The sequence below is a fragment of the Hyaena hyaena genome, unplaced genomic scaffold, assembly GCF_003009895.1.
Source record: "Hyaena hyaena isolate Hyena2069 unplaced genomic scaffold, ASM300989v1 scaffold_228, whole genome shotgun sequence".
In the NCBI taxonomy this organism is placed as follows: domain Eukaryota; kingdom Metazoa; phylum Chordata; class Mammalia; order Carnivora; family Hyaenidae; genus Hyaena; species Hyaena hyaena.
Window position 1 is genome coordinate 1,436,634 of NW_024080860.1, and position 18,165 is coordinate 1,454,798.

At 50.8% G+C, this 18,165-nt stretch overlaps 1 protein-coding gene across 8 annotated transcripts in view; it reads right to left on the reverse strand.

Annotated features, from left to right (window-relative positions):
• CUX1 (cut like homeobox 1) overlaps positions 1 to 18,165 on the reverse strand; it is a 364,880-nt gene that overhangs the window by 98,130 nt on the left and 248,585 nt on the right. For all 8 annotated transcript variants that reach the window (XM_039243512.1, XM_039243511.1, XM_039243513.1 and 5 more), the window contains one exon: positions 11,197 to 11,245. In XM_039243512.1, the coding sequence (XP_039099443.1) occupies positions 11,197 to 11,245 (49 nt within the window). The remainder of the gene's footprint in view (positions 1 to 11,196; positions 11,246 to 18,165) is intronic.

The window sequence follows — 18,165 nt, forward strand, 5'->3', positions numbered from 1 at the left end:
AAGAAGGGGTGCTGCGCGGTCACCTGCTTGCAGGGCCTCCGTCTTCCTGAGGACCACAATCCAGCCAGATGAAGGGTTTCTAAGAACTGGCATCAGCGATGGCAGGCGGGAGGCGGCGGGGTTTTCTGACCCAGAAGCCCAGACACGGAGCTGAGGCTGCCACGAGACCCCTAGCTCCTTCCTCGCCCCTCCCTGCCCGGCCCAGGTAGAGCTGCGGGGTGAGGCCAGGGTGCAGGCCGGCAGCTGGCATGGCCTTGGGGGGGATTGCGAGGCCATCCCATGATGACAGCAGCACCTTGCAGAACCAGAGCTGCCCCCCTCCTTTGCTGGCTGTCGTACTTCCCTGGGAGGGAGAGTAACGCTGAGTACACAGGGGATAGTGAGGGAGGAGGGCACACGGACAAACGGGGACACAGCCGGCACCTGCCGGTGACCCGGATACAAACACAGAAACAGCCGCCTCATGGGCTGTCACGGGCCAGCTGAGGACCCAGGAGGTAATGTGAGCCAAGGGCCTAACAGTGCCCACCACGAGGGGATGGGGGTCTAATCCAAAAGGAATGATGACCAGACACTGTAGGTGGTCTTCAGCGGTCATCCGGAAGGGAGGAAGCGACTAGAAGCACCTTGTTTCAAGAATTCTTCTGTCAGTCAATGTCTACCAGAAAGAAGTGACGATCCCCACGTGTGGCCCAACTCCTGGCTCTGCGTCTCGGGTGTTCAGGGTGTCTCCTCGTCCTAAAGGAAGGCCCCAGGAGACCCCTCCCAACTCCTCAAGGGTTCCTGAAGGGCCCCCAGGAAGGCAGGAAAGAATGCTTTTCCCTAAACTCCGTCCCGAAGAAGGACACGTTAGAATGTGAATATACAATGCCGACAGCTATTTCTAGATCAAGTCTGAAAAATGTGATTCATGAAATGTGGAAGAGGGGCATGGGGGTGGGCCAGAGAGCGCGGGGCGAGGCAGAGCCCCAGACAGCTGGGCTGGCGGGGCAGTGAAGGCCCCGGGGAGGGCTGGTGAGGCCTGACACAGCCTGGTGTGAAACGCAGGCCCCAGGCCCATGGAACGGTGCCTGTGGTTGGGCATTCCCCAGGGAGGCGTGTTTTCTCCCCCCAAAACCGTGGTTGAGACATGACAGAATCCAATCTGTTTCCCAGTTTACCCATTTCAGGTGAAGCCTTTGGGGTCCCTGCAGTGAGTCTCTCCAGCGACAGAGCAGCCACACGAGCCGGCAGCGGCCTGAGCCTTCAGGTGGACCCATGGCTTTCCGCAGGTGGGCCCTGGCTCAGAGCACGAGTCTGTGAGCAAGCAGGCCCCCCCACCGAATCACTCTGCTAAGGCTGCTGGAACGAATTACTACAAATGTAGCCAATTTTAACGACACAAATTTATTATCTCTGTCAGGAGTCTGCACTGGGTCTCACTGGGCTCAGATCAAGGTGTGGGCAGGGCTGCACTCCTTTTGGAGGCTCTGGGGGAGAAGGTGTTTTCCGACCACTGCTGGCTCCTGGAGGCCACCTGCGTTCCTTGGCACGCAGCCCCTTCCTGCATCTTCGAAGCCAGCCTATCACCCTGACTCTTCTGCATCTGAGGACCCTGTGATTATACTCAGTCCACTCACACACAGCTGGGTCATCTCCCCACCTCAAGGTCAGCTGTTAACAGCCTTACCCCCTCCCATGCCAGGTACGTTAACATAGTCACAAGTTGTGGGGTTTGGCAAGTGGCATCTTTTGGGACCATTTTTCTGGCTACCACACTCAAGGACAAATAACCCCCTATGTGGACAATTTCAAGGAGAAGGAAAGCTCCCCTTGGGGATGACCTCTTGGCATGCTCCCCACAAGGCCTCTGGAGGAAGGAGATGACACAGAGAGCGAGCGAGCACAGGAGGCTAGCAAGGCCATCAAGCGAGCCTCCCAGAGGGGATGGACTCCATTGCTCTGGAAAGTGTGAACCAACCCAAGTCATCCTTCCAAAGCAGTACCCACATGTGACTCTGGAGAAGAGCCAGCACCCCAGAGGTGACCCGGCTCCAGTGATTCTGCAGAAGGGAAATCAGAAAAGTCTACTGTACACCGGGGAGGAGACACTCTTGCCATGTGTCCCAAGGTGGCCCTGTGCTGGTCCCTGGAGTCCCGGTTTAGACCTACCTAACCCTAAGACTTCCTGTTTCAGGATGAGTTAGAAATGAGTTACAGCAACACCAGTGCACCTGTCAACCTCAAGGAAATTTCCACGTGGTGGGGTAATGCCGTTAAACATCACGCAACTCCCAACCTGGCGGCCTATCCCTTTTAGGTCTTAGTTTGGCTCCAAAAGGCCCAAAGGCTTAGCTAAAATAGTAGTAATAAGAACAATTCTAAGGAGTTGAGCGTACTACCTGCTGGCACACCTGCTTCTTCTCTGTCTAGGAATTAGAGTTTCAGAAACTTTAAATACCTACAGAAATGTTTATTAAAAACAACATGGAATTATCATGGCCATTATGAAGAATGTTCTAGTTAGAGAAGATCATTTAAGGAGTGCACTGGAAAGTCAGGGCCCCCAAAACAAACAAACAGAACAGGATACCTACTTAACTGGCGAGCAGAAGCCGCCAAAATGCTTCCAAATTCCAGAACAGCTTCACTGAGAGACTCACTGCAAAAGGCTAATTAATCACTGAACACAGGTTTATCCACTTTTGGGTTCCCTTTACTGAGGAACCAGAGATATTTGGGTCGGCCGGTAGAACACATTTTGTGCCCCACTGAAAAATTTATGAGAAAGCACGGTCCTAGAAATTATACATTGTCATCTACAAATCTGCCAGGCCACAGACTGCTGACGTAAAGTTCCCCATTTCTTACTTCTTCATTTCCACTGCCAATGAAAGGTTTTGAAGGGTTAAAAATTCTAATATATGTAATTAAACTGCTAGCAATAATAAAGGGAGTATTTCCATAGGTAAAGAAAGTAAGAGGGGTGTTTTCACTCCAAGAAGGTGTGAGGAATGGGAAAGGCATTTGCGTTGAGGGAGAAGAAAGTAACTTTGGCTTAAGCTGTTTATTTCAGAATGGGAAAGAGGGAAAACATATAGCAAAATCTGAATGTGAAAGAGAAAGGTAGAGATTTGCGGAAAATAAGTCTCTGGAAAGAGATTTTCATGTGTGGTCAATCAAGCTAGCTAAGATTAGAACAAATTTAATAAAGTTAAATGGCTTTTAACATCAAAAGTAATAGTGCAAAATTAGAATTTGTTTTTCTCTATTTTAAAAGGACAATGTTTAGGGTGCCTGGGTGGCTCAGCTGACTTTGGCTCAGGTCATAATCTCACGGTTCGTGGGTTTGAGCCCCGTGTCGGGCTCTGTGCTGAAAACCAGCTCAGAGCCTGGAGTCTGTTTCAGATTCTGTGGCTCCCTCTCTCTCTGACCCTCCCCTGCTCAGGTTGTCTCGCTTTCTCTCAGAAATAAATAAAACATTAAAAAAATTTTTTTAAAGGACAATGTTTAGGGTGCCTGGGTGGCTCATTCGATTAAGTGTCTGACTCTTGATTCAGCTCAGGTCAGGATCTTACGGTTTGTGAGCTTGAACCCCGTGTTGGGCTCTGTGCTGACAGCATGGAGTCGGCTTGGGATTCTCTCCCTCCCTCTCTCAAAATAAACTTAAAAATATTTAAAAAATTAAAAAAGGACAAAGTTTTCTTCAACTACTGGTTGCTCTTTTTTTTTTTAAAAAGTGTTTCATCTTTTTAAATGCTTTTATTTATTTCTGAGAGACAGAGCATGAGGTGGGGAGGGACAGAGAGAGAGGGAGACACATGGGAACTCATGAACCATGAGATCATGACCTGAGCTGAAGTCGGACACTTAACTGTCTGAGCCACCCAAGTGCCCACTAAATGAACTCTTTTTGACTTTCAACTAACTTTGAGATTTTCCAGAGGGCCCCTTGGACAGACGTCTCAACAGATTTGTTCTCTGACCTTACAAAAAGGGAGCTGTTACACTGACTTGGCTTATTTGGTATGTGAAATCACATGGGAAAATGTTGTCATATAAAATGTAATACTAAACCTTCTTTATTCATATAGGTATGTAAGTGTTTCAGAAATTGCATGAAATTTCTAGAAATCTGATTTGTTCTGGTATTATGTCATGATTCCAGTTATCTTAAAATGTCAGACATCACAGAAATAACTATAATTCCTTATCAAGTGAACTCTCAGCAGATTTTTAAAAAAATTTTGTTTTAATGTTTATTTTTGAGACAGAGCATGAGTGGGGGAGGGGTAGAGAGAGAGGGAGACACAGAATCTGAAGCAGGCTCCAGGCTCTGAGCTGTCAGCACAGAACCCGATGCAGGGCTCGAACTCATGACCGTGAGATCATGATCTGAGCCAAACTGGGACGCTCAACTGATTGAGCCACCCAGGCGCCCCTCAGCATATCTTTAACGATGGACATTTTCAAGTCTCTGTCATTTACAGAGAGTTACTGTCTGACCCGGATGCATTTGCCAAAGTTTTCCTACAAAAGTGCTTCGTCTTCATGGGGCTTCATGCAATGAACTTTGACAAGTCCAGATTCCAGATAACTTGAAGATCATAAAACTGAACTGGCTAAGAATTTCCAGAACTAATGGAAAAAAAAAAAAAAAAGAAAAAAGAAAAACTGGATTCAAGCAGAATGAGGATTAATAACAAGGAAATGAAAGAACGGAGGAGGGCTGTGACTTTTATGACTTCCTGTTTAAAACACTGATGTTTTGTTTTTTCATATAGAAGGAAACTTTTCTCACACAGCAATTTGGTCAAGTGTAGCTTTGTAAACAAAGATGAAACATTTGCTTTTTCTCCTGAGCTGATCCCCCCAGAATTCAGAAACTTTATTCTTTTCACGGGGATATAATTAGTTATTTGCATAAGTCCAATGAGAACGCATTCTCCTTGGAACAGGACACAACTGGAAATATTGGCTTTGACTCACTTGTCGTATTTAAGAGAGACATGCCTAGACTCACATATGACCGGATAGCTTAAAGGAACTAAGGTTGACTGTATGGGCCCAATAAATAAGGCCCCTTAAAAAATAAAATCAACCTCGTTCTCTGCTTACAATGTTCTAGCTTTGAAACCACAGAGAGGCTTATGTGGTCGGTCACTATCCTCACTGCACTTAATCAGGCCGAACTGAATGTAAAATTACTTTTGCTGTGATGATCTATAGTAAAAAAAAGAATAGGGGTAATTGCAGAAAGAAAAATTATGCTTGCACCTTCATGGGTATGATTCTAATCCTGTTGTCTTTAAGGTTTTGTGACAGACTTGAAAATTGGGCTGGATCCTGAATTCTTCGAGTTTCCTCAAATATCTGGCCTGGACTCTCGAAACTAGCGTTTTTAATCTTCTCCTAGCCTTCTGATCTGGAATGATGAGGAACAAACACTGCCCCTGAATCTCCTTGGAAGGGACTATGCTGGGCCCTCCTCATCATCCAGTTGGCAGCCGGGGTCTGGGGACCTGAAGCTTGGGTCCACATCTCACAGCTGAAGAAGGCTCCACCTGGCAGCTGGTCTCCTATGAGCACTAGAGACCCTTGGCATCAAATAACTGGGGAGACAAGCGGTGGACATTGACGTACATTGCTTCTGCCCCTGATGCTGGATGGAGACCTCAGGCTTTAACTAAACATGAAACTCTTTCTTTTCCTTTCCATTCCTGGATCTGGCTCTCTGGGAAGACAGTACCATCTCCTTATCTCCTAGGCCACTGCAGGGTTGAGGGGTGCAGGGTAACCTTTGCCTTTTAGACTGCTGGATTTGTTGTAAAAAACTCCATCTGGCCACAAATGGCGTCACCTTAGCAGGAATGCTTTGTGCCCTGATGGGATCAGTTTCTGTCTGGGGGTGGTTACCATTCTCTCCGGGCCCGCGAAGGCATGGCCAGCTGGCACATAACTGGGCAGTGCCTTTTAGGGTTATCGCGTGTGCCCTAACTGTCCACAGATCAGGAGGCCTCTGTGAGTCAGGATTTGCTTCCTTCGGCTGGGCCCTACTTCCCTGGTCCCTGGTTAGCAGTAAATTCAAGTAAGTTCAGGAACATCTCCTGAACTCATGAAAAGTACTGGGCACTCCGCAGCTTAAGCAATAGTTGCTTAAGCTCTATTAGACTCTCTGGCCAAGGTTGTTCTTGATAAGAGGACAGCCCTCGGTCATCTTCTGGCTGAACGAGGGGTCTGTGCTGTGGCCAACGTCACTTGTTGCACCTGGAGGAACACTTCTGGGAATGCAGACACTCGTTTACATGAAACCGTGGAGCAAGCCACCTGGCTTAGACAGGCGGCTCTTTCAACAGGATGTTTCTTTGAGTTCTTTGATTTTGAGTGGTTTGGGTCTTGGGGACCATGGCTCCGAAGTGCATTCCAGACACTGGGAATTCTCCTGCTTCTAACAGTCACAGAAACTTCCCTGTGCTCCGTCCTCTCTCCAAAGTTTTAAATGCATGTTCGAAACCACTAACCGTCAAGCAAATGATCTCCCTAAGGTTGGAATATCAGAAAAGGAACGAATAACCCCTGAAGCAACTGTGAGGCTGAACTCGTGACCCTGTGACCACCATAGGAATTCCACAAAAAACATCATGACCTAGGACTGTCCCACGGATCATTCAAGGCAGTGAGAGCGACAGAGTGGTGGCTCAAAATGGCACTGATGCCTTACGTTTTGATCACGTCTCTCAGGAGTCTGATCAAAAGGGAGGAATTGCTGGGGCGCCTGGGTGGCTCAGTCGGTTAAGTGTCTGACTCTCGACTTCTGATCTCATGGTTTGTGAGTTTGAGCCCCACGGTCTCACGGCTGACAGTGCAGAGTCTGCTTGGGATTCTCTCTCTCTTCTCTCTCTCTTCCCCTCCCCCACGCTTTCTCTTTCAAAATATACAAGTAAACATTAAAAAAAAAAAAAAAAAGGACAAATTGTTAAAAAAGAGACAACAGGCTCCAAATGGAGTCACTTGTGCCAAGCCCCAAATCAGCAAATGGAGACTGAAGACCTTAACCTAACTGTAGAGTAGGCGTCTCCTGGGAATGTGACCTCTAACCCATCAATCTGGAATTTCCTGGTCAGCACTAGTGAGGTCATCTGCCCAACGGACAGGCCCCCTCCACCCCCCCGCAGGAAGGTGACCTTGCCTGAAACAATCTGTCCTTTCCTTGTCCTTCCTTCTTCTGCGTAGAAAAGGCTTCCATTTTGTACAGCATCTCAGTCCTTTCTGTCTGCTGGAGGGGGTGCCGCCCAAATCATGAATCGTTGCATTAAAAGCCGGTAGGATTGAGTAAAAAGCCAGTAAGATCTTTAAAATTTCCTCAGCGAACACTGCTTTCCAGCAGTGTTCTCTCAGATGTGTGAATTACTACCTTCGTTCTATAGACGGGGTAGCGCACTGGGAGCCTAGGGGTTCATTCAAGGCCGCACGGCTGGGAAACGGGAGGTCTGGGTCTCAAGCCCAGTCGTTCCCCGTGGGAACACAGAAACCCTGGTGGAAGAAAGTGCCATGTGTGGCTGAGAATCGCTGTGGCCCTTTGCCTTGGCTCTTCGTCTCGGCTTCCCAACGAGACTTCAAGGGGACGGCCCTCCCAGCGGGGCAGTCTCTTCCAGAAGTGTCTGGCAGGTTAGCAGCAGGGAGGACCACTCACTGAAAGGACCTCCCCGCCGCCCCCTGGGCTGGGACTTACATCAGAGCCGCCCTGAAGGGCTCCCAGGTGAAGGCGCAGCTGGCCAAGTGGCAGAATGACTGAGGCCCCGGATGGTTTGACATGGTCGCGAAGCACAGAGTTGTGGCTTCTTGTTCACCACAAAGTCTCCAAAGTTCTGGACCTTCAGTGCCACCCATTAAGGTGGTGAGCGCTGATGCAAGCGCCTTGACTTTCAACAAATAGGTGTAAGTGGGACTGGTGCTGTCAGCTGCCGCCACCCCTTCCGCTTTCCCGCAATAGAAACACTAGTGCTTCGGCAATAAAACAGCATCAGGTCTCGGTAGAACGTTCTGACTATAAACCTCATGCAAAAATAACGTTATATGCCAATGAACTAGTAAATTGCTCCCGGGGATTCCCCTTGATGGGGAAAGGCAGCTGAACCAGATGTCTGGCTGTGCCTGCATGGCCGTGTGGCTCTGGCGGCCCCTCCTCCTGCCCTGCTGCCTCCTCTCCACCAGGACCACCTCATTTCAGGCCCTAGTCACCTCTACTCTGATGTATCACGACAGCTGCTTATGGCTCTCCTGGCTTCCGTTCTCTCCACTCCCATCCGTTCTCTGATGGGAATGAGAATGGGTTTGCCAGGGTGATCCTTCTAGAACACAGATCAGATGTCTTGCTCCTGCCGGTGATTCTCCGCCATTCTCTGACAGTGGCCTTCCCCTGCACCTAGATCTAGAGCCCCTCCTGGGGATGCGCTCTCCCGCCCAGCACCGTCCTGTTCTAGCTGGAATGTTCTGGAACCCACAGAGCTCACCGTGCCCTTCAGTGTCCTCATGGCCCCTAGGGAATTTTTCTCCTTGCTAACCCATGGAGTCTTTGAGCACAGTCCCTCCTTCTGTTCCCTCTGTGTCTGATCCCCATACCCTCCACAAGGGGTGGCCTGTATCTGCCTTCATAGCTCTGCAGGCAGCTCTGGGCCCCTCTGGGGAGCCAGGACTGAGAGTGGGCTTCTCTACACTGGGAGTACGTTCCGTCCCACCAGCCTCCGAGCTTGGCTGTGGCCGGGCATTCCAGGCACCCTTTTCCTCACAGTGTGGTTTCCACAATATATTATAATTCCCTGGAATTATAATATATTATAATTTGTATTACTGTATAATATAATTATACAATATTATATTGTATGGCTGGACTGCTGCAGACGGGCACAGAAACACTACCTCCTTCATTCTAGAAACTCTATCTCTACTAATGCAGCCTGAGGCTGCACTGATTTCTCTCAGCAGCCACAGCAGGCTATAACTCACCTTTAGCAGTGAGAACTCCCCCACACTTCTGTGCCCACCATGCTGGTATTTCCCTAGTGCAGGACTTTATAATTCTCCCGCCAAATCAGTGCTACTTTGGCAACGACAGAACTAATATTTATCAAGTACCTGCTTCTTACTTGGGCATTCTCACCTCTAACCTTCAAGACAATTGTGCAGAGAACCACCAGTTATGATTCCCTCTCCTTCTTTCTTACGTTAAAAAAAGGTTTAAACATTTTAATTGTGGTAAAATACATACAATATAAAATGCACCATCTTAACCCATTTTTAAGCATACGCTTCAGCCATGTTACGAACATTCATGCTGTTGTGTGACCAATCTCCACAAGCTTTTCATCTCCCGAAGCTGAGACTTTGCACCCATTAAACAAGTCCCCCCGCCCCCAGCAACCACAATTCCACCGTCTCTGTGACTTTAACTCCTCTCTCCCACAGCACCTTTATAAAGCTCATCTCCATTTTTTCTTTTCTTTTTAAAACAAATAGAAGTAGTTAAGACACTGCCTGAGGCTACATGGCCAGCAAATAGCAAATACCGAGTTGGGACCTGAACCAAGTGTCTGGGCAACCCCTGGATGAGGCCATCTGTTTAACAAACTGGAACCGACCCCAAAGTGCCTCAAAACGACAGGCACGCCCAAGACCGGCTGCGGAACAAATCTGAGACGCGCAATGGCAACTGTGGAGAAGGTCAACTCTTCTCAGTAACTGCTCCCAAGTTAAGGCCTCTGCAAAGTTGAGCTGTGCTGAGTAGAAGCAAAGGGGCTAAAGCAAATTCAGCAAATAAAGGTAAATAAGCGCTTAAGCACCTTCATGAGGTGGAGCAGAAGTAGTGCTTTGCAGCGAGGAGCCATCGGGGTGGGTGCGCTTGGGGGCTGAGACCATCTGGAAGAAAGGCCGGTTCTGCACCCCCGGCTCTGCATATGGTGGTGAGGCGCATGGGCTCTACCCAAGCTGCCATGACCTCAATTTCCTTGTCTGGAAGATAGGAATCGTACGAGCACTGACCCCAGGGGGCTACAGTGAGGGTTCAGCAACCCGGTTTGCGTGAAGTGCGCAGAACAGAGCCAGGCACAAAGGAAGATACTATTACTATCAGGAGAACGATCATGCGATGCTTCTAGCTTGGGTGACTCATTCCGTGCATCTCCATGTGCGCCTTCTACGGCCCAGGCCCAGGATCCTGAGCTGGGAGTCTGTGTGTGCGACGCTGAATCCCCACGGTTTCCTTACACACCCCAGGGTCGTTCCCACGCATAAACGGACTTTCATATTCCAATCAGACGCCGGGATGTTTCTGTTGGAAACGACGGACAAGGACACACTTCCTGAGCACCCGCCAAGGTGCGGTCCAGCAGCGCTGGCCACCAAGAGGCCGCTGGCCCACGCAACTGCTGCAAGGTGGAAAGCGGGGACCGCAGATCCGAGAAGGATTTTCATCCCACGGGGGTCGTGCCTGCCCAGACCACCCAAGGCAAACCGCTAAGCTCTCCTGTGCCTGCTGCTACCCCGCTGTGACCGAGTGGGGACAGGCCACAGCCTGCGGCCTCCTGGGGGTGAGAATATCCATCCCTGCTCTGGGCGTGTCTTCTCACTAACAAAGGCAAGAAACCGGAAAGCCTTTCTCTCCAAAGCAGCAGCACAGTCTGTGAAAATGGAATGTGTTCTGTGGAGTCCTGGGGCGGGGGGGGGGGAAGGAAGAGGGTCTGCAGGGGGGCCCGATCTTATCCAGGCAGCCGAGGGGGTACCGTGTAGTGTTCTGTGCTGGACACGGTGCCGGGTACTTTCCCCAAAGCATCTGCAAAGACTTAAATACCAGCCGGGAGGAGGCTGCGCACGAAGGCAGAGATAAAGACTTCTCTGCGGCGTGAATCACTGCTACGAAGTCTGGAGCTTAACGGCCGCCACGGGGGCAGAGACGGACATGTAAGAGATTGGTTAAGACAAAGGAAAAGCAGCGGCCACTTCACAGTGGGTCCTCAGCACGAGAGTCTGGGACGCTGGGACCACCCCAAACACTACCAAGCAGAGTGCTTCTAGGGTGTCAGAGAAAGCATCGACGTTGATAGTTGTATGTAAAACAACACGAGAATAACTGGCCTGCTGACTCAGAGAGAAAGGTCTCGCGAGAGGACAGAAATGGCTGTGCTGTGGTGACTTTGAGTCCGAGGCCGTGGAGTATCCTACCTGGTTTGCTCTTTCAAGGTCCGTCATGATCATTTCAATTTCGTCAGCCCTAGGAAGGCGAGAGAGAGAGAGAGACAGCTGTTAGTTGGCAGTGGGTGGGCTCAGGGTGACCACGGCTCCCAGCCAGGCACCACGACCTGCAGTCACACGGGCCAGACAGAGCCCCTGGTGCTGGGGGAGCGAGGGGTCGTGTGGATCTGTGGGGGGCTCTGCCGCCCATTGGGAGGAGGTACGCTTGGATTGTGCGGAAGGCCGAGCCATGGAAGACAAGTGCACCATGTCCTTCTAGGAGAGGGAGACAGATTCTCCTGGGGGAGGAATCTGGGAAGGCTTCAAAGGAGGTGATGTGTGAACTGGGTTTTGAAGGATGTGTAGGAGTTTGCCAGGATGGAGAGAACCACGAAAAGGTGGAGGAGAGGGGTGTTGGAGGATGGAAATAGAGGTTGGGAGACTGTGGTCTGCTCCATAAACTGCCTAAGTTCATGGTCGCCACCTGGCCGGCTCACACACAGGGAGTTGCTAGTCTTTTTCTTCTTCTTCTTTCCCATTTTGAAGTACTTCCCTTTGAGTGCTTTGAACTTCGCAAACATATGGTTCCAAGATCATGAGAGACAGGGGGTGCTGAGTGCTAAAAAGGGGCTGCTTCCAAAAGCCTGAGGTAGGTTACAACAGGGTGCCCAGGCAATCATGGCCCCAACGCCCCTGTCAGGAGGCCAAGGCTGAGCCTGGAGGCCACCGAGGAAGGCTCAGCAGAAGATGGAGCGGAACATGACAGCCACAGATCCTGGTTGGGGTTCGGGGCCCGCTCCGGCAGGGGACCCCTGACTCTACTCCATGTGGACCGGAACCCTCTGTCGCCTATAGGGCCCAGTCCCCTGCTCTGTGCTCTATGCCAGGCCCCACCCCACCACAAAGCTCTGCCCACCCTTCAGCCCCAGGGCCCCGTGCCCAGAGGGCAAATACCACCATGGGCCCATGTGAGCCTGTGCGGCGGCATCCCTGGCTTGGCCTCCACTCCTGGGACCCTCATCTCCTACTTGTGCCCCCAGTCCCCAGCACGTCCCAAATCCTCCCAGCCGTTCCGTCTCGGCACAGGTTTGAGCTTACAGGGTAGAGGTGAGGTCCCCATGCGCTGGGAGCTGTCTGAAGGCCACGGTCTCCTTCTCTGCCATCCCTGGAGCTTCAAAGAGCTTGGCGTCGGGCCTGGCTACTCCCTAGGGCAGCTCAGGGCACCCTGAACGGGCCCAACTTGGAGAGGGCTCTTCTGTCCCTGAAACCTGCCTGGCTGGCCCTAGCCACCCACCCCTAATATTAAGAGTTGGCCAAACTGTACTTGGGCCCTGGCTGGTCTGGTTTTTGCTGTTTGCTGCATCCCATGCTCCCTGTGGCCCGGAGGCTTTCCAGGCTGTAGCCGCGCACTGATCTGAGGTAGCCATATCAGTGCCCAGCAGCCTGAATGGAGTAACCGATGCCCTGTGATCGGGTCCAACGCTCCTTATACCTGTTTGAAATAGTATCCTGCTTTCATACTGGTCTGGGGAAAAAAGTCCTAAACAACTCATAAAATGGCTTAGTGACAGGAAGCTATTTTTAGGGTGGCTTTGTGGAGAAGGCAGCATCTCTGGAAGACCCAACACCCAACGGGGGCCCCTGCAGTCAAGAGCTGGGCCCCAGGGAGCGGGCCGGGGCGGCTAAAGTTATGAAACACCTCAGCGCATGATGTCAACTGGAAACCACCAAGACCGCACAGAAAGATGGCAGGGCCATGGAAAAGAGAGTCCACTGACTACAGAGGTAAAGAAACCAATGTAAGCACTGAGGGTCTGGAACACAAGTGCATGACGGTCAGTACAAAGAGGGGTTGTCTGACCACCTGCCAATGACGTGCAAACCTCGCTGGGGTCAAGACGAAATAGTTAATGAACCTTTCCTAAGGCAAGTCCCAACTTTAAAAAAAAAAAACAAAACACTTTTTCAAATGTTTATTTACTTTTGAGAAAGAGGGAGCTAGAGTGAGAGCAGGGGTGGGGCAGAGAGAGAGGGAGACACAGAATCTGAAACAGGCTCCAGGCTCCAAGCTGTTAGCACAGAGCCCAACGTGGGGCTTGAACTCACAAACCATGAGATCGTGACCTGAGACAAAGTCAGGCACTTAACTGACTGAGCCAGCCAGGCGCCCCAGGCAAATCCCAACTTTTTAAACAGAGTTTGGAACTTTAATCAGATGGCTATTCATCATGTCTTTACGAAATCCAGACATACACGGTGGATTCCCCAGCTACCGGCATGGCTCCTTCGCTCCCACGACCATCTCCTGACAGCTGCCAGCATCCAGCCCTGGCCCGGGGACTACAGAACGGGCGCATGTACACATGGCTCTTGCATACTTTGCTGGTGCCGCACACATATGGGGGAGGGACGGAAACGCAGAGCCGCTGGGTACCCAGCCCAACTATGCAGGCAACCATGCCTTGCTTCTCTGAGATCCTGAGCCTCTGCCGGTCAGGGTTTCCTCAAATTCTCCTGCAGGGTCTTCCGAGCGCCCACATCTCCTTCCGTCCCTCAACATCACGCAACCTTTGCTTTACACGTGCCGTTTCTCTAGCCTTTCCTGGTGCCTTCCGGTCGGTTCTTCGGTCTGACCCAGATGTGGCTGCACCCACCCTGGAACTTTTCTCGTTTGTTCCTTAGTTTGGTGATTCTGTTTTTCATACCTGGCGTTGCTGCTTCGTGAGGTTCTGGATTACTCCTCGCTCTGCTTCCCGCTGCTGACATCTGGACCACATATGCTGTTGGGTTTGGGGTTTGTCCCCCAGAGGGGTGTTCTGGTCTGGGGCTGGTTGCCCTGGCGGACCGGCTCCTCCTCATCTGGCAGGGATGGTGGAGGGAGGAGAGAAGGCAGGTGCTATGTGTCTCTCAGGATGAACTGGAGCAGGAAGGTGCACAGCAGGTGTTCAGTGCATTTTTGCTGCGTGCAGGCAGGGCAGGACCCCAGGTCCCCCAGAGCCCTCACTGGTATCTCCCCTCCACCGGGAGAAGCCTCTGGCCAGGGCTTCCTCTTTAATTCACAGAGAGAAGCCATATGGGGAGGTGGGGGCAGCCTCCCTGGGTGCAGTTTCCCGGTTCTGGGGGTCTGGAGACGTGGGGCTGACATGTGGCTGCTGGGGAGAGGGGTTCATTTGGCCCACCCTTGCCTGTTTTCAGTCATTCCTCACTTCTTGCCTGGCCGCTGCCAGTGGCCAAGGGGCCGGTTCAGGGTCGGATACACACTGGAGCTAGAGAACAGGGGAGTGCCCAAGGGCCTAGCTTTACCTACAGGCGGGAATGGGCAAGGCTGGCACCTGTGGGGGCTGAGAAGTGGCATCCAGACCCTGCTTGGTTTAGGGGACGTGGGTGGAACTTGGGAGCCTCTTCACAAATGCAGACTCTCTGGATTTCTCCTCAGAAAGTGGACAGTTTTGGATATCTGTGAGTCTACCCAATATCCAGGAGATGGTGCGCCGTCCCCCAGAGATGTCAAGTCACTTCTAGAGAGATTAGTCACATTTAAACAGGAAGGTGCCTTCTTGGCAGGCTGCGGCATTCCCTGGAAATGAATTTCAACTTTTTCCATCTTCTGGTCAGTTTCACTTCGGTTACTAAGCAACCGCTAAATGGACCAAAATATTTAACCTGATAACAACTACCTCGCCTACCTTTCATTCTGTGAGCAACTCTCAGATTTCCAAAGCTTTCAAATGGTAATCACAACAGTGAGTTCTGCTGTTAACGAGTAGGGGGAAGGGGGGGTGCTATTCAATACCAGGTATCCTGATGACAGTGGGGCCTGGGGCTGGAGGGTGGGGTGCTGCAGGTTCCCATTCACAGAATGGACCCGAAACTACAGGAAACAATGGAAGGACCCAGGGAAATCAGGGGCGAGGAAAGGTTCGGGTTCTTATTTTACAAGTCTGTAGGCTCCTGATTCGCTTTTCCAAGGGGGCATACTTCTTAAGAGGTCAAAGGACACACAACTAGCTGGCTCCTGATGTGTGGTCAGGGCTCTGGAGACAGGAAGACATTGGCCTTCGTAGACAAGGACCAAGATGGCGGGCTCTCGAATGCATGCGCTGGTCTCGTCTGAGGACACATGTGCTGCTGAGTCTGCAAATCCACTCCCCTCCCAACAGCTGCCCTTTGCCCCCAACAAAATTAATCCTACGGGACACGCTGCCCTCAGCAGAGAGTACTATGAAAATGACCAGAGGTTAATACTACAACTAGAAATGTTATCTGAAAAGCACAGTAATGAGCAAAATGGCATGTGCTTTCATGGCACGAGTGTCAACAATATTCCAAAGATTTCTCGTCCTTTTCATTCTCAAGGCGCAACGACCACATCGAGGTGTGGAGCCCGACATTAGCCTAGAATCATTTATTTCCTCAGAAGTCCATAATAACTGCACGTATTGTTTGCTCAGCAAAACTATTTGTTATAAAAATTTGGTTCTCTCACCTTTTTACGAGCTGACAAAACAGCTTTTGCTGATCTATTAACCTATGCCGTGCTCTGCTCTGCTCTGACTTCACAGAGCAGATAATTTCTGCTCAGCCTAGAATGTGTTGTTCGTCTGATCCGTTCCCTATGGGTCATTTCGGGGTTCTGTCTGGGCTGGCACACAATTTTTATGAAGAACTTGAACGGACACAGTTGGTGACAGAAGAGAATCTCTACCCACGCTAAAAGCTCCATGTTTGCTCTCATCCTGGCCTCCCAAGCGCTAAGGGATGGCATCAGGGTGAGGTCGGCGCACATCTTAGCCACAGAGCAGCTGGAAAGGCTTCCGGGGCAGCCTTCAGATCAGCGTGTCTTCTTGGACCCAAGTCACAAGCCAGTAGTCTCAACACTAGATTGTAAAGCTCCTGGACACCAAAAGTATCAAAAGTATCTAAAGACGAATTCTCCCTGCTTTAAAAATTAAAAACACATTTTGATGCAGGGCTCGAGCTCACGAAACAGAGGATCATGACCTGAGCTGAAATCAAGAGTTGGGTGCTTATCCGACTGAGCCAACCAGGCGCCCCCAAAATGCAACTTTAGAATTTCCTAAACCAGGGGCAGGATTCCTCAGGAGAGGTTGCTCCCTGCCCCTGCATGGGCACAGAGAGGAGGAGTTGTGCACGGCACAGGGGCTCAAGGCCACCAGGAGGCAAGGCTGGTCTGCAGAGGAGCGCGTGAAAAGCCAGGGCAAAACTGTACCCAGAGAAGTCAGGGCACCGGCCGCAGACTTAGGTGTGTGTGGGGGGGATCGCTACTCAGTAATGCCCACTGAGCACGTGCTACATGTCCCCGTGCCCAGCACACAGTGGCATCTGCCATATTGCTCGTGTACAGGATACACCCTGCCTGTCCTACGAGCTCAGAAATAGGCACCCAATGGGGCTCTGTCACCACCTACTCAGTGGGGGTGCTGGGACATGAAGAGGCCCCGAATGATTTGGGGTATCATTTGGTACAGTAACAGCCCTGTGAGGGACAGTGTCTCCTCTGCAGACAGGAGGAGGGACAGTCTCACAGGTGGGGGGCCAACTGGTCTACATCCCGGAGGATGAAAAGGAGTCTGCAGGGCAGAGAACGGTGGGGCAGAGGGAGGAACAGCCTCTGGGCGAGAGGAAAGACTCGGAACATGGTAGATGCTGGTTCAACTTCGTTAACAGCTTTCTGGTTGCTCTCTGGGGCTTCCGGGGAATCCTGTTCCGTCACATGCATGTGACAGAGCGGTCTCCCCCTGCCCTTTCTCTCTCCTTGTTCTCGAGGATAGTGGCCGGGGCCAGTGCGTCCAGGACCCCATCACATAGTGAGGGGACAGTGGGGATCCCCGCCCGGTGTCTGGCTTTGAGGGAGACGATGCGTGGAATGTTCCACCGTTAAGTGCGTTGCTCATTGTGGACTTTAAATATACGTGTTTTTATTTTGTTAATGAAACATCCAACTGTTCCTATTTTATTAAGACTTTTTAATAAAAGATGGATATTGATTTCATTAAGTGCCATTGAAGCATTTATAAAGTGAATGGCTTTCTCCTCTGACTTGCTAAAATGGTAAATTCTACTGACAGTTATTTGCCTCTGTTTGTGGTGTATCACATGGCTCCGTGTTCCTGAATTCTGTGTGCTGATATTTTATTTAGTATTTTTTTCATAAATACTTCTATAGGAGATTTGCTTGCCATTTCTTTTGTCTTATCTTTGCCAAAGTGAACTCTTAACAGATTTGACGGTGTTGTTTCTTTTTTTATTGTTTTTTTTTTTTTTAAGATTTTGATTTCAAGTAATTTCTACACCAAACCATGGGGCTCGAACTCATGACCCTGAGATCAAGGGTCATGTGCTTTGCCGACTGAGCCAGCCAGGTGGCCCGATGACGCTGCTCTTTAAAAAAAATTTTTTTAATGTTTATTCATTTTTGAGAGAGAGAAAGATGGAGAGTGAGTGGGGGAGGGGCAGAGAGGAAGGGAGACACAGAATCCAAAGCAGGCCCCAGGCTCTGAGCTGTCAGCAAAGCCTGACGCGGAGCGCGAACTCACGAACTGCGAGACCATGACCAGAGTCAGGTGCCTAACTGACTGAGTCACCCAGGCACGCCACCCCCACCCCTCCAATGATGCTGCTTTTAAAAATCCCAAACCTATATTCCCTTTGGACAGTCTGCATGCCATCGCTGGGCACATGAGCCCTGGGGTGCTTGTACCTGCTGCCCACTCCCCCCAGCCCACGGGGCCCTGGCCACCATCTCTCTGGGAGAGTCCATTCAGCCCTTCCTCTGCCATGAAGTCCGTGGCCTCTTGTGCCTGGACTAGCCCTTCCCTCCACTGCACTCCCGTGGCAGTTTGTGGTCAAATCCAGTCCGCTGGTCACCAGTCAGCCTTGGTTGCCGCCCTGGATTCCAGGAAGATTCTTTTTGGCTTGTTCCTTCCCAGTAAGATCCAA